Source organism: Pan troglodytes, chromosome 2 (genome assembly GCF_028858775.2).
Source record: "Pan troglodytes isolate AG18354 chromosome 2, NHGRI_mPanTro3-v2.0_pri, whole genome shotgun sequence".
NCBI classification, from domain to species: domain Eukaryota; kingdom Metazoa; phylum Chordata; class Mammalia; order Primates; family Hominidae; genus Pan; species Pan troglodytes.
The window spans coordinates 147,040,837-147,057,561 of NC_086015.1; the positions used below are offsets into that span (position 1 = coordinate 147,040,837).

At 38.3% G+C, this 16,725-nt stretch overlaps 1 protein-coding gene across 1 annotated transcript in view; it reads right to left on the reverse strand.

Moving 5' to 3' along the window:
• The window catches only part of SLC9A9 (solute carrier family 9 member A9), a 582,779-nt gene extending 573,213 nt beyond the window's left edge, over positions 1–9,566 (reverse strand). The window contains exon 1 of the mRNA XM_001162912.4: positions 9,166–9,566. Coding sequence (XP_001162912.2) covers positions 9,166–9,340 — 175 coding nt within the window. The 5' untranslated portion in view covers positions 9,341–9,566. The remainder of the gene's footprint in view (positions 1–9,165) is intronic.
• Positions 9,567–16,725: the final 7,159 nt, after the last annotated feature.

Below are 16,725 nucleotides of genomic sequence, written 5' to 3' on the forward strand. Positions count from 1 at the left end.
CAAATATCTAAATGCATTTCCTAATGTTTTCCCTTTTAGCAATTTAGTTTTGCTCTGAGATTAGTCAGGGATGGAACAAAAAGTAAAAACATAATGTAGTAACAACATATAATGCCTTCTGTTTTTGGTGGGGGAGTTTGTTCTTTCTCTGTTCTCCCACCAACCTTTTAAATTAAAAAAACTAAGGAAACTATAGGTCTTGCTAAAAAGTCACAATTTATTGCTCTGTACTAGCTCACCATCAACTTATTTTGGTGAAGAGTCCCAGAATGATTTCAGAACAGGTCTGGGACACCTGCCAATTAAGAGAACCTCATTAAATTCCGAAGTGGAAAGTAGTCCATGAAGCTAATTAACCTTGTGATGCCTTGTTCAAAGTTTCCCTCTTCTCACAGGATAGAGTCATATGAAAACTGCCAGAAAGTCCCAACCATCAGATCCTCCATCAGAGTGGGGTGTCTAATGTCCACAATCCATCCTTGGTTCCCAACAAACAACACACATACACACACACACACATCACAAGCGCACACATGCACACACATATAACACATATGTAAACATACATGCACACACATAGACACAACACACATGCAAGCACATACAAACACACATACACATATACACAATGTACACACTTCACAAAACTCTGGGATTTCTAACAGTATAATAGATAACTTTTCTTTAGAAACTATCTCAGCCATCAGCTTATATATAGCTAACATCCTTCCTTGCAATCATCTTAGGAAGTTGACAGAAGAAACATAGAAGTAGAGATGTCTAACTAGACGTATACTGAATAAACAAATGGTATCTTACTTTGTAATGTTTATACAACACAATTAATTTTTTTCTCGAACCAGAGATGGAGACATTACAAAGTGTTATAGACAGTGAAAGAAGGACTCTTTAGTAAAGGGAGATGGTCTTCCAACCCTCCCCCTTTCACCATAGGAGAGTAATGGGATAAGAAAGAAATAAGAGAAAACAGAGGAAATGAAACTAGGCACTATATTTCAAGTTTATTTTCCTAGCAAAGTAGTTCTCAAACTTCAGTGCATCAGAACCTCCTGGAAAGTTTGTTAAAACACAGTTTACTGGGCCCCACCCACCCCAGAGTTTCTGATTCCCTAGGTCTGGGCTGTGAACTACATATTTGCATTTCTAACAAGCTGCTGATGGTGCTGGTCAGGAAACACACTGAGAAGCATTGTCATATAAGATAGTAGTTCCTACCAATAAGTCCTCACAGTCTTGAAATTCCATCAAAACCCATACCATCTTGGGCTCATGCACACAGATTTCAGATCTTGGAAAACCCAGAAGCATAGTTAATGGTTCTACCTTCAGTATCTTCCAAAAATTAAATTCAGTTTAACTAACATATAATGAAAGCCTATTTTGCATGATTCATATAAATTCACAGTCCCTTCTCCAACTATTTATAGTACCTGTCCCACCCATTGTTTCAACCATAGGCATTTAAAACCAGAAAGACCATGAACTTGCAACATGACTATCCCTCAAGCTGGGGCAATGTTTCCAGGTAGGCTTGGAATATTTCAACTCCAGCTACTTAATATGGACGTATTTTCATAGTTTTGCTCCCCTTCTGTTTCCCACAGTGGGCTTTTTGCTATAGACAGTGGAACATTTCTGAGGCTTCAAGGTAGAGAAGAAACTTAACTACTTTTACCTTCAATCATTCCCTACCCTGACTTCATGGGACAGTTGCATATCAAGAGCAGACTTGGATGAGAGAACGACTGCAGCCAGAATTTGAGAGTGCACTCTTTCAAAAGAGTGTTCTTGCCAATTATTCTGGGCAGAATTGGTTAAGTCATAAGTTTTCTGAGTTTCTGTTTCCTTATATGCAAACTAAAGATGATCTTGCCTATTTAGCATGGTTGTTGTGAGGATTAGTGATAATGCATATAGTTACATATCTCATTCTCTACCTCTCTTCTGTAAACTTCCTAAGGTACCGTCATCTGGCACGGAGCGAACAGTTAATTAAAAAACAGCAATTATTCTAGGACTACATAAGCGATAGAGGTGAAAGAACAGAGGTTATATAGTCCTGAAGTTGAGTACAGCCCTGTTGATTATCAGCAAGTTACCTTCTCTCTCTCAGTGTTGGTTTCCTTATCTGTAATATGAAAATGATAACACGCCCCCTACACATACAAACACGCACACACACACAAAAACACACCTACGTTTAAGATAGCAGATGACCACATGAAGCCAAACTGCTAAGGTTTGAGACCTAGCCCTGGCATTTAGTAGATGTGCAGCTTCAGGCAAGTTACTTAATGTTTTAGTACCTCAGTTTTCCTACCTAAAAAGCGGTTGTTGTGAGGATTAAATGGGTTAATATATGTAAAGTGCTTATAATAGCATAGTTTATATCAGGAATGCTATTTGTGTTAGCTATTTTTATTTTTGTATATCAACTTTTTGACATAATAGATGTTTAACAAACATCAGCTCTCCATATCCCCACTTCATTAACTATGTAACATTAATTCAATGTAGATTGTATATGATATCTACATAAATAATTTGAATCATAAATCTATTTTCTTGATATGCACATTCATTAGCCTTTCAAACACGGAGCGGGGAGTCCTTCGAGGCACCACAGTAGTTTGCAGTAAAGTTTCATCTGTAGCTTCTTTGAGATTCAGAATATAGTTTATTCATTTATTTAGTTTATTTATTCAAAATATAGAGGCTCTTTTCTTTTTTTTTCTTTTTTCTTTATTTTTCTTTTTTGATACAGAGTCTTCCCCTGTCACCTAGGTTGGAGTGCAGTGGTGCAATCTCGGCTCACTGCAACCTCCGCATCCCGAGTTCAAGCAATTCTCCTGCCTCGGCCTCCCGAGTAGCTTGGATTACAGGCACCCGCCACTATACCTGGCTAATTTTTGTATTTTTTAGTAAAGACAGAATTTCACCATGTTGGTCAGGCTGCTCTCGAACTCCTGACCTCAGGTGATCCATTTGCCTCGGCCTCCCGAAGTGCTGGGATTACAGGAGTGAGCCATCATGCCTGGCCTGGCTATTTTCTTAAAATCAACTTTTAAAAACATACAGAGTGCAGGCCAGGCGCGGTGGCTCACGCCTGTAATCCCAGCACTTCAGGAGGCCGAGGCAGGCAGATCACGAGGTCAGGAGATCAAGACCATCCTGGCTAACACAGTGAAACCCTATCTCTACTAAAAACACAAAAAAGTTAGCCGGGCGTGGTGGTGGGCGCCTGTAGTCCCAGCTACTCAGGAGGCTGAGGCAGGAGAATGGCGTGAACCTGGGAGGCGGAGCTGGCAGTGAGCCGAGATTGTGCCACTGTACTCTAGCCTGGGTGACAGAGCGAGACTCCGTCTCAAAAAAGCAAACAAACAAACAAAAAAACCCCCCCAAAAACATAAAAAAAATACAGAGTGCAGTATGACTTTCATTCTTCCATTATTTTCCCTGTCTCTGGCAAATGTATTAACACATGGAAAACATTGCACAAGTCTCTGAAGTTCCTTAAAAATCAAGTTTTTTACACCAAAAGGGAGAAGAAGTTTAGTATGCTGGGCTCCTAACCATGATTACCTTTCCTGCAGATCCCTTAAAATTAAACCAGAGCTACTCTTGTTTTCATAAAAAATGCTTCTGCAAACTGTGGAATACATAGCCAGTCCTCACTATTAACTTGTTCTCCTCACCTTTCTGACAGGAATTCAACAGAATTTACTGAGCACTCCTTGCAAAATCAGAGCAGAAGCAGGAAGTACTAACAGTGCTGAAATAACACTAACTAAAATCTTGTCTGAGAGAACAGACTGGATATCATTATAGGCTGCCATGTTCTGGAAGGAAAGCTTCTGGTTTGGGCTGGAGTGGCTGAAAGATGCCTGATGGTTGAACTCAGTCTTGGCCTGAATTTTGAAGGACTTTTGCAGCTGGAAGGGAGACATGTGATATCTGTTCCTTTCTTCCCCATTTTATAGATGAGAAAAATAAGGTCAGATGTAACATCACTTGCCCAAAATAATGCATCTAGCTACTGAAAAAAAAAATCATCAAGATTAAGAAACTTAAATCTCCAGGGGAGCACATCAATATTTTCTCTATAAAACATGCCACAGTGGAATAAGTAGAGCCTTGGAAGGACCTTCAGCCAGCGGGAAGGGGGTGAAGTAGTAGGAAGCATCTCCCATAGGCCTGGCAGTCAGGGAGGCTGGGCTGTCCTGGAGGAGGGTAAAATGGATCAGGAGGGTGTAGCCAACATGTCCAACAACCCAATTTAATCCTGAGGAACCTGCAGGGAGTGCTAGGAAGAAATTAATGCCTGCAGAAGATTTTTCAGGAAAGATAATTTTTCAAACCTTGATGATTCACTATGTAATTGTATTTTCTTTAAATCTTGAAAAACTTGCTGTTGAGTGAATTAAATTTGTCCTATTTAACTGTTAAGCACATTCCTAAAGAATCAGAAAACGCTTTAATATGATATAGTTTAATGAATTCAAAATGTAAACTTAGTGCCTTGAAATTTGTTATGTGCCCACTAAACAGTGGCCACAATTTTTACATGAATTCAGAGACGAACTTTTATGGGAAGGCCAGGAAGTCAAAGGCAGAATTCTAAGAGGTTTAAATTGCTCTGTCCCTAAGCTCAGATCCCAGCCCTCAAATGCACAGGATTATAAATGTCCTGTAAAGTATGGCAGCCCCCAGTGATATATAATGGAATTCTTAATGCTGTCAGGGAGCAAGGAGCAAATTACTTTTATGAGCACTGAACAGGGGATACAGGCCCTAAGTGAGTGGTACTAAGTGCACCAGCTGCTGTCAATCAATATTTTAACCGCTAATTGTCATTTATGCTTCCAGTCTAATTTAAATGAGTATCATTATGGCTTATATTTTAAACCAGTTATGGATTCTAATCCTTCAATTTTGAAATGAGAACCATCGAATATCATAATAGATTACCCATTACTGTTCCTGGTGAAGCAAAAATACGGTTATAAAGCTGCCACTAATTTTTATAAGCTTCCTATGACCCTTAATAATAAGAAAAACCTATTTTTTATATAATGGATTATTTATACTATTTGGAGTATCATATGACTCTCTGATTGACACAGAGTCTAGCCAAATGCCACACAATTTTTCTTGGTCTCTACAAGTGTTCATATGATATTTTAAGGTTAACAACTTGAAAATTATTTCTAACAAGAAATATAAGAGAACATTAAACATTCTGCTTGATCACTTTTCTCTGCATTTTTTAAACTGCTTGTTTTCTAAGCCCCTGTTCTCTAGAATTTTTAAATTGGACTCTCAGGTACATTGATAAAATAGACTCAACATCTATCGAGTCTTCTAAAGAACATTTGACACATGTCAAAGGAATACTGGCAGAAAAGCACATGGCAGAATAGGCTGAAGTATTATAGGAAATATGATGCTGGGGAAAAACATTTATCATTCTTGATACAGGACAAGTAATACATTATACAAGTAGTGAGAGCAAGAACAGTACTCGGTGGAGTAGGGGAGTTGCTAGCCAAATTCATTGATAAGCATTAGGTGCAGGTCCACTAAATCTTACAATATATTTCATTACAAGCATATGTGTCTGTAGCACAGAGATGACTGTTACAGTCTACTCTCAAATGTTCACTTCCTTAAGAACAAGAAATTTTAAAAGTTTAACTTTCTTTTCTTTCTTTCTTTCTTTCTATCTTTCTTTCTTTCTTTCTTTCTTTCTTTCTTTCTTTCTTTCTTTCTTTCTTTCTTTCTTTCTTTCTTTCTGACACAGTCTCACTCTGTCACCTAGGCTCAAGTGAAGGCTGGAGTGAAGTGGCACAATCATAGCTCAAAAAGCTTAAGTTTTAAACATAGTTTTGTTTCTTTTCTTCCCCATTAGTTATCACCATGCCCCCCTGCTCTTGCAAAAGCTAAGAGTTTAATCCTTTAATGGAAAAGGGGATTGTACAATGTGGGATGCTGAAAATTCACTCTTTTAGATCTCCTGGAAAAGAGAATCTGGCTAATCCTAAAAGCTTAACCATATGAGGATGCATCTAGATCCCACAGACACATCCTTTCTCCAGGAAAATTATTGCAATAATTTACTTATTTTTAAATATCTTAGCATCTCTTATTAAAGAGATGGAGGTTAAATCCCACCGCAACAGCTAACTAATTACACGACTTTTATCTCTCTAAGTCTTCATTTGTTTGTCTGCAAAATGAGAATGCTGGATTTATTATCTTTAAGGCTCCTTCCCCATCTATGATTCCAAGTTCATTTATAGCTGTTGGAAAATTAATTCACTTGTCATCTCCTTTCCCCTATCATTAAAAAGTGTTTACTAGAGTATCCCATCGTGTTCCTCTGGTGTAGTTTCAGGCTATTTTATTACATTACTGATAGAAAGTTCCTAATAAGTATTTAAGATATAACATTTAGGACATCCCTGAAGAAGAAATGTGACAAGTCATGAATGCCACCCATATGGAGTACTTTCAGAAAACACAGGGAGAGTTCTTTCAGGTGAGCGTGAACCTTAGTAAGACATGCAGATGAGTGAAAGCACATGGACCAGTCATGAGTGGCTATTCAGTTTTGGAAAGTCCCTTCACTTCTCTGGGATTCAGCTTCTGCCTCTCTAAAATAAAGGGGATAGAGAAGATAACCTCTAAAATTCTCTGACATCCTAACAATTATGATTCTATGCCAAGAAAAAGTTAAACATCACTAAAATATGTCTTTTCATTGATCTATATAGTTCAAGATAACTGAAAGATACTCAAAATTTCTAGTAATAGAATACATATATATGCATATCTTCATAATTTTTATAATCCTTTTACATTGCACTGGTTCAGAATTTGCTTTCAATAACTTTACTTTAAAAAACTCATGAAAGAAGAATAGGAATCAGAGAACCCAACTTAATTCCACTCATAAACTTTAAGCCTTTATCTGCCTTAAGAACAGCAATTTAGAGAAATGCTACCTCAATAGCAGTGGTCAATGAAATATTATTTTATTATTTCAAGCACAATTTAAAAATATTTCAGAGAGTTTTGCAGGATTAAAGGTAATCTGGAATTTTTCAGGTTCAAAAGTAAGAGTTACTGTATGTATTGTGAATGCAAAACATGACTGAATTTTAGTAGGTTATCAAAACTTTTACAAAAACAATATCCTCACCATTGAACTTGGTAAATGAGTCATAGATCAATCAAATTCAGGGATGTGAAGAAATCTTTCCCTCTAATAAAGGTTGGCAATCTATTAAATCTGGGTAGTTTTGCTAAAGCACATATGTCCCTTTAATATGATATCAAGAATTACATTGTTTCTGGCTTCTCAGATTCTATTCCATATCCTTGCAGATTACTTATTAGTCAAGTCAAGAGAAAAATTCTGTTCATGATGGAGATAGGCAAATGACAGGAACCTAGGGCTTCACATCTGATGGCATCACTTCCTTTTTGTTTGGCTATTTCTCTCCTACCTGATTGTGATTTTTTTTTCTCTTAAATGAGAGTTTTCTTGTGCCCGTTAAGACCCTCATTACTAGCTGGGAATGGTGGCTCATGCCCGTAATGCCAGCATTTTGGGAGGCCAAGGTCAGAGGATCTCTTTAGACCAGGAGTTGGAGACCAGCCTGGGCAACATAGTGAGACCCTGTCTCCACTAAATTTTAAAAAATAAATAAAACAATACAGCAAAAAAAATTTTTTTTTTTGCATTTGGGTTATGTTTTTTTTCTTTTTTTAATTAAACTTTAAGTTTTAGGGTACATGTGCACAACGTGCAGGTTAGTTACATATGTATACATGTGCCATGTTGGTGTGCTGCACCCATTAACTCGTCATTTAACATCAGGTGTATCTCCTAATGCTGTCCCTCCCCACTCCCAAGCAAAAAATTTTTAAAAGACCCCTAATACCAAGGAATTTAACTCTGTGCTCTGAATGGATCAGCATATCAGCCTCCTGAGCCTGAAACTTCCGCCTTATAGCTCAAGTATCTCACAGTGGGATCCACTTAAGGCTTAGGATTCCTTAGGTTCTCAAATCACACCTATACACTGTTAATATCAGGACATCACAGGATTAGCATATACAATGTGCATTGATCTGTACCCTGAATCTCAGGCTTAGGAAAGGGTTTCAGGATTTCCAAAATGAGGAAACCCCAAATATAGAAGTATGTTATTCGCTATAAATTACAGCAATGCCTTGCCTGTTGCCATTGTGTTCAAACTTCCTATCCATTATCAGGCTGAGATAAGAGCAATGAAGTAAACTATTTCATCAGTAACACCAGTAAAAACTGGTGTCTTTCATTTTACTTTAAAAGATGAGAGTACAGACAGATAATCTCTGTCAGACTTTATTAAACTTTCTGAAAGGAATAATACGGTAAGTTGTCCAGAAAGAGCAATACTGCAGGTGTTAAATATTTTTCCACACCTTGGCCTCCAATACATAAATAAGAGATACATAACAAATAACACTAGCAATGATCATTATAAATTAGAACATCTGAAATCAGGCTAAGAAGTAAAAAGTACTGCATAAAGAAACTCTCTTTTATTTATAACTTTTTATTATAAGAAAATAAGACACTGTTCATATAAATAAAAAGGACTCGGACACAATATTCTCTTAAGAGGGGTGGGGTTAGTTTCTGCAAGTTTTCTTCTTGAAATTAGTTGATATAAGAGGAATTACTCCAGGCATTTTGAAGTGATGTTTTTTCTAGAACTTCGTAATGTTCATCGGTGCAGCCAGTGAGAGAAGGCTGCTCTTTGTGACTGCAGAGCCATCACTTCCCAACATCATTACAAAAACAAACAGCTCGCCCTCGACTCCCCACATGACAATGGACCCGCATCTGTCAACAGACTTGCATTATGTGCCGTGTGAGAACATGACTGTGACATTTGCTCTCGTGACATGGCAAATTTCGGCGGCTTGTCTGTAAAGAGATTAGCATTCGTTACGCTGCAGCATCTTTCATCAAACTAATGACATTTCAATCAGCACATTTTCTCCAGTTTCGGTACTTTGCTATCTGAGCACAAGTCTCTAATTACGCTCAAGCAACAAGTTTCACATCAATCTCACAATTTATGCACTCACCATACACCATTGCTCCTCCAGTTTCATGCAAGAAGCGGAATCGATGATTTTTAAATAACCAGATTGTCAAAATGGTAAGGATGAGCAAAAAATTGAAGACAAGCAGCTCCACCGCTCCCTGATGTTGAAACTGATACTCATCCTTTTCTGACATAACCCTTGACTGTCTCTCCATTCCCCAGTCTTCTTGGGATCCCTAAGATAAAAACCTGGATAAGGGCTATTTTATCAAGATTTGCCTAAGACAGTCTGACTGCCTGAGAATTTCAGAAGAAACACTGCCACTTTAGTTGCTACTTCACAAGCATTCTGCCCTGGCTTAGTATTCAGATGGCTTCTAGTTACAACTTCCTGTTTCTCTCTTAAAGCAGCCCTGTCTCTTTTCAAACTCGAGAGTGTGTGGTTTCATCACTGACTCTTAATGTCTTTAAGTGATTCATCTCATGAAAATATCTTTCATACTGGACAAATCTGAAAGCAATGATGCTAAGATCTTGAATCACGGTCTTATTGTTCCAAATAAGTCTTCTTAAGCTGCATAAATATGAACTGTAGATTAATAATAAAAAAGGTAGCCTTACACTAGCAACGTTTTCTAAGTTCAAAAAGCCAATTCCTGACTCAACTTCACCTAAATGCAAGATCTTTCCTCTCTAACCAAAACCTGCCAAAGTGATGGGGATTGATAGCACAGTTATCAATCAGCCTCTGTGCTCTAAATGGATCAGCATATTCACCTCCTGAAAATATATTACACTGCTTAGCCTGAAACTTCCGCCTCATAGCTCAAGTATCTCACAATGGGATTCACTTAAGGCATAGGGTTTCTTATGCTCTCAAATCATGACTGTACATTGGTTAAGCAAACCTAAAGTGATTTCACAGGATTTTCTTTTTTTTTTTAGTTGAGAAGCAAGAAAGGATTTAGTATATGACTCTGTTTGGCTTTATATAATTGACAGCTGCAGGGCAGCCTTTAAACTCTAAATCAATTGTTTTTCTTTTAACAAGAGAAAACAATGAAAGCAAAAGACAAATAAAATTCCATCCCCATCTCTACAACTGTACTGTTTGGATACGTTGAGACAAAAAAGAAAAAAAACAAAACACATAACTTCGAAAGAGAAACTCACGCAGCCGTCCTCAGCAATACCGCATGCATGGATTTCTCTTTGTAGGGTTCCTGGTCTCGGCATCCAGGACCCACAGAAATCTGCAATAGATCACAACCTCTTCTGTCCTATGGCAAAACAATGTTGCTCACTGAGAAATGGTTCTGCCACCAGAAATGAAAGCTCCGTATTCACAGGATTCTGATCATAAGAGTGATGATTCTTCAGATCATCTTCCATGTGGCAGGTTGCTTCTGTCTGATTTCATATTTTTCTACTTTAAAATAGTTCAAGATAATACCATGGGTTCTGCAGCTTTTTTTTCCTTTTCTTTCTTTTTTCTTAGCAAATGTTATGACCTGCTTGCTTTTAACACTTGATCCTATAACACATTTGGGTATATCCTGGGGTTAGGTGATTTTTTTTTTTTCATTTTACCATATCATTGTAATTTAGGAGTATTAATCACTTATGATCCCCATTTTGACACAATTAATGCTCAATTTATACAATGTGATTTCTTATTGAGTAGGCTGAGCCCAAATGCGTCCTGAAACAATTTTTGTCACTAAAAGCTAAAGGTCAAGCATGTAATATTATTGGGAGCTAACTACCTCCTCAACAAACAGTTTCACCATGAGAGCAAGTCTATCAACCCCTTAATACAAAACTCTGCTGTTTCAGCATCTTTGCTTTGTGCAACTTTTGAAGCTTATTTCCTCTCTGAGTTTAACTTAGCAGAGGGTATTTATGTGTGCTGCAGATGTTCTTCTAACACGCTACCCTTTTTGGCAGGAATATCTGTGATGACTAATATTCATACTGTTTTGAAACCTATCAGCTAATGCTTGCAAGCATTTCATGGAGCTTTGCTAGCAGGTTCTACCTTTATAATTTTGCAACTCCACAGGTTCAGTCGAGTTTTCAGATATACAAGATAACACAAATTCAGAAACTTCCTGTCCTTTTGTTTTTTTGTCATTATTGAATTACTTTGGTTTTCTTTTATCACAATTATTCCATCTGAGTAGAATAAACATTCTCTGGTTGATCCGTGACATCCAGTTTCACTCTTTTAACCAATGAAGCAACTTGACAAAAGATTAATGGCCCATAGAATGTTTTGATTGGCTTACACGTCTTTTTAAAAAGTTTTAGGTTTGATGTCAACACATTCAAATCAGTATATTTAACATTTAAAAAATCATATGGCTTTTTGCAAGAAAAACTTGTAAGATCTGGCACACTGGGCCCTTCTTACATGGCCACAATCTGTTGGGGCTGAGTGGTTGCCTGCTGCATTTGCAGCCAGCTTGCCACAAGTCCATTCATCCCTCTTCTTTCATTCATGGTCCCCGCGTGGCCCCTGTAGATGTTTGAATGTATGACCCCTGCTTTATTCCAGGAATGGAGTACATTCACTATTCCATTGTTCATTCCTGATGCTGCTTCACATTGGGGGGAAAAGCTTGAAGAAAAGGGGCTCAGGAAACGTCTCCAATTCCTCCATCCAGAAAAGGAATTCAATTCTTCCTATTTTGTGTTTTCTTTTTAGAATATCAATTTTTATTTTGCTGTACCAACATAAGTGAGAAAATTAAATGGAAACATGTAACAATAGAGAGTCTACTATGGACCAGAAAATATGCCAAGGAATTTAACTTAGTCTAATTTAATATGCAGAAAGTACTCACCCTTCTCCTGGTGAGTAATTTAAGGCTCAGGGAGATTTGGCAACATAGCCAAGGTCACACAGCCAGTAGGAGTTAAATTACATGTGGGGTGTATTGGCCTTTAGATGGCTTTTCAGCCAGGGTGATCAACTCATCCTAGCTTATCAGGGACTTTCCTGGTTCACTACTGAAAGTTGTGTGTCCCAGGAAACCCCCTCACTCACAGACAAACAAGCAAAGTTGGTCACTCTAACAGCCAAAGTTCCTCAAATTCTCAAATCCTGTACTGTTAGTAATCACTATTTTTCATGAGATTCCTGAAGGAGATATTCACACAAGAAAGAATATCAGTTAAAAATTACACGCTGTTTTGTGACCTGGTAACCAGGATCATTAGTTCCAGGTTCTCAGATGAAATTGGGATGGACTCAAAACTTAGGCACAAGGACCAAAGAGGAATTCTTGACTGTCCCTAAATCTCAACATTAATACCTGCTGGCCACTGCAAGATGCGACACGCAAGTGAGAAGCAGCAAAGAGAAAGAACAGGATGGCCCAGCCTGTTGCAGTCAGTGTGCCCTGTCTCAGCTTGCCCATCCAGCCACAATGAAAGAAAGAACTGAAGAGTGGAACCTCCCAGGCCAGTGTAACTTTGCATGGTGCGGTAATCTCACCCACTAGTGAATGGGACCCAATCAGCTTTATAGAATCTAACCAATCACTTGAGAGCTCCTCATTCTTGTAAGAGGTCATTGAAGATTGTGGGGTCAGGGTGTCGAGAAGCTAAGTTTGCTTTGGGTAGGGAGACATACTGAGAAGTCCCCTCTCCAGCTCCCTGGAGCTCCGCAATGCCCAGTCTTAGTTCTCTCTCAGCCCCTAGGGTTAACAGAGAATGCTTAAGACAACACAGGCCCTGGGTTATAGGAAATTCCACTGTCTCATTCATGTGGCCTTTCCCTTGCTATTTATCCCTCTCTGAGACCAGTGAAATGGAAGTTTCATATTTTGCCCCACCCTACTCCAAGCTTCTGAAATGGGCCAGGACAGGACTGTAATTAAGTTTGCTTGAAAGCCACACAATGTCCTCATCCCAAAATTCATCCCCTATCCTATTTTCAAGCTCACCATAGACCTATCTTAGCTGTCCCCACCTGAAAAAAGTCACATGTTAGCATAAATTGCCCCTAAATTTGAATAATATGGACCCCTCCCATTAGTATATTTCCATAGAGAAATGAAAGTTCAAAAATTTCACGGGTAATTAAATCCCATAGTAAACACTTGGACAATATTAAGCCCACCCCAAATTCACTGTTCAATGCTTGGTTTCTTTCCTTCAGCCTTTATGAAGTCTGGTCTGTGGGATCCAGGGCCATGAACCCAGGATGTGACCCCAACTCCATGTTCTTTCCACTGCTCTTCATTATAGTGGGAAGGTGAGATTAAAAATCACTGAAAACGAGTTAAATTAGAGAATTTGTATCATTTTATTAAACAATGCAAGTGTAGAAATGTGTGTGGCATGGATAGGGGACCCTTTCCTTCTTCTACCCGACAAGCACATTCCAGCCATTATCTGAGGAGGGAAAAATGGGTGCAGACCTCACTGTTTCCCTCTGTGAACTGTTATCTCTGTGTTGATTCTTGATGCTCAGAAGTCCATCACTCAGTGATGACCAGAGAAAAGCGGAATCTTCTTCCACCTGCACTAGAGGCTATTTGGCTGGCTTTGGCCCACCAAATGAGTACTGGATGTTATTTAGGTATTTTTTTCATTGAAGAGTCCCAAAACTGTATACAGCCAGGTTGAAGCAAATCTGACACAATGCCTGTGATCCAGTCATGTCATCCCTATGTCATCAAAGGGGGGACAGTCTTACAGCTGAAGCCTGGGGAATAAGGAGGGTCCCAGATGCAAATTCAGGCCCTCTTCACCCTGTTTCCTGCAATCCCTCGCTTTTGTCCTCAGCTTTCTGTCCACAGCACATCATCTCTTTTCTTTTAGAAAGGACACCTCTTCAATAGAAATAATAAACTTCAGTCTATAGGTCCCCTCTTCTGTCTTGCACATCTTGGAGGGCCCATCATGAGAAAAAAAATTCACTCACGGGCTTCTTGTTTTATTCAGTCTCTGCCGGTTCTGCATAAGGCAGAGGTAATGCAGGCTCATCACAGTGTCTGGAACCTACTCCTAACCCAAGATAAAGACTTCAGGGGTGAAAAGAAGTGAGCTCTGGAGCCAAGGCCAAGAAGGAAAAGATGGAGACATGCTACTCCATGCTGCAACTTGTTTTAGCACAAAATTTCTGAAATAAGAGCTGAGAAAATTCATTTCTTTGATCTCCCATTAAGTGTCCACTTGATAAATTTGCATTCTTCTTAGGATATAACTGCTACTCTGTATCTTACCAAGTAATAATTCTGACCTCACTAGCTAAAAGACACTATGTGTTAAATTATAAAATTTTTGTAAAAACTAACAAAGAAAGGCATCATGCCCCTCACCTCTCCCTGATCTCTAAATTTTTCTCTAAAGAGAAAAAGAGACTTAGGAGAGAAGACAAAGCTCCAGACTAGGAGAAGTTGAATACACTTGGAAATATTTTATGAAATGAAGTATGTCAAAATCAAGCAGATTTGGATAGTTTCACCCCTTAGTTTTTCCCATATTAATTCAAAATCTAGCCTTTGAGGCAGCCTTTGTTAGAGGGTGTCTCTATGTGAGTTCCGTCAAAGCAGACCTTGAGACAAGGACTTGCAGGTAGTTTATTTAGGAGAGGATCCAAGGAATCCCAAGTGAAGAAGTTTGCACAAAGACTAGAAAATACCATTTTTCAAAAATAAAATTTTAATTTGCATTGAAGCCTCATTCATTCTTCATTTCATTCAATTCTGTATATGGTTTGTGCACTTTGAAACTTTAATAATTTATAGCTATGCTCAAAGCAATCCTTAAGTAGCACGTAAGATGAATTTTATTTATGCTTAAGCCAACTAAATTACATAATAAATTCTATGACAAACACTATGGTTCTCTTAGATAAGAAGGTAAATCATGTTCCATGGCCAGCAGAGTTAAAACTACATGTCACCTGTGCAGAGAAAATTCAATTTACTTTGAAATACAATTTTCTGATGGTAACACTATATCTAAAGTATAAGTTTTAAGTTAAAAGTTTAAAACTACGCTGAGACTCTTTGAAGACTGTGACTTGGTGTATCACACACAAACACATACACTGTGCCCCACCCTACCACCCGAGGTCTTCCTACAAATGAATTTTAAATCAACAACAGGTGGTTACATATTCATTTAAATCCAGACCAACAGGTTTTAATGGATGTCATAGGACAATGTGATTTTATTGCTATAAAAATGTCCTGCATTACTGTGGGGAAAAAAAAAACAAATTCACAAAGCAAGATGGAGCATACAATGACAATTTTTTGGTTACATCATATGTAGCTTCAAGAATGTTTCTTTGTTGGCTAGGCTAAATGTGAATTCACAAATAACGACACTTCTACTATCCAGTCAGAAGCTCCAGTATCTAAGTAACTGACAGTCATTTCTAAACTCTAGGTGTGGAAAAGAACTGTTTCTCAGAATATAATCAGAACCTATAAATCTCAATTAAACCTGTAACAGAAACATTGTGTTCTAGCAGCTGTTGGACAGGCTCTTCGAGATTCCCAGGTTCCTCAACAAAATCACTAAAAAGACTATGAATTATGAATATTTGCTTATCCTTTGAATCCTTGCTAAAAGGGTAATTTTAAAAGTTTTTCAGCAGGGTATTTGGGCTTCAAAATTGAGGGACTATAAATAACATACAGTTTTTAAATGTTAAAGGAATATTCTTTCTGTAAAAAAAAAAAAAACAAAAAATGTCTTCCTAGCTTCTTACTTAAGCCATGTCCTTTATGACACTATAATCTTGAGAATTGTTGAAATGGGAAAAAGCAGAACCAATTAATTATCAGGAACTTAAGATTCAAACAGTATTGGATTCCACCAAAATCTACTCTTAAATCTAGATTTATTTCTAAGTGAAAAACAAAATTGTTCTGTTAGAGATTCAACAGCCAAAACCTCAGGCCTTTCCTTTCCACCATGATAACCAAAAGAGAATACACACAAAATAGACAGCTGACAAGAACAGGGTACACCAAGAATGCAAGGCTTTTGGTGAACTTTGTTTGATAATGCGGCTTAGACCAGAGGCTTCCCACATCTCACTTCAAATCTACAGGAAAGCCGAGGACAGCATACTCTGAGACACACTTGCTGGGGTAAAATCTATCTGCACAGTAGAATCTACTTCCAAGTACTCAACCTCTCTATAGAAGGGAAGAAAGGTTGCCTTTTGCAGAGACAGCAGCCAGAAAGAGAATCTTAGGGCTACATCCACCACCCCTCAAGCTTCTGCGCTCATTTTGACTGATCAGATAAAGAGAGAAAAGGCTCAACCTTCTCTGCACCTGAGCACAGGAAACTTACTTCTAGTAAGGCGTGGCCCAGCCAATGCGGTGCTTGGATCACCCACTGACCATCCCTGATCCAAGGGATTAAGAGTGGGATATGCTTTCTATGACTCTTTCAAGAGGTCAGAAGTGGAGGTAGAAGTTTCCTCCTTCGTGGACCACTGTGGAAATGTAGGGATAGAAGCAGAAGGGCTCCCTGTTTTTTTAGTTTTTTGTCGGGGAGGCGGTTTTGTTTTGTTTTATTTGCTGTTGTCCCAGGATTATTGAAAATATTACAGCATTGCAGACAG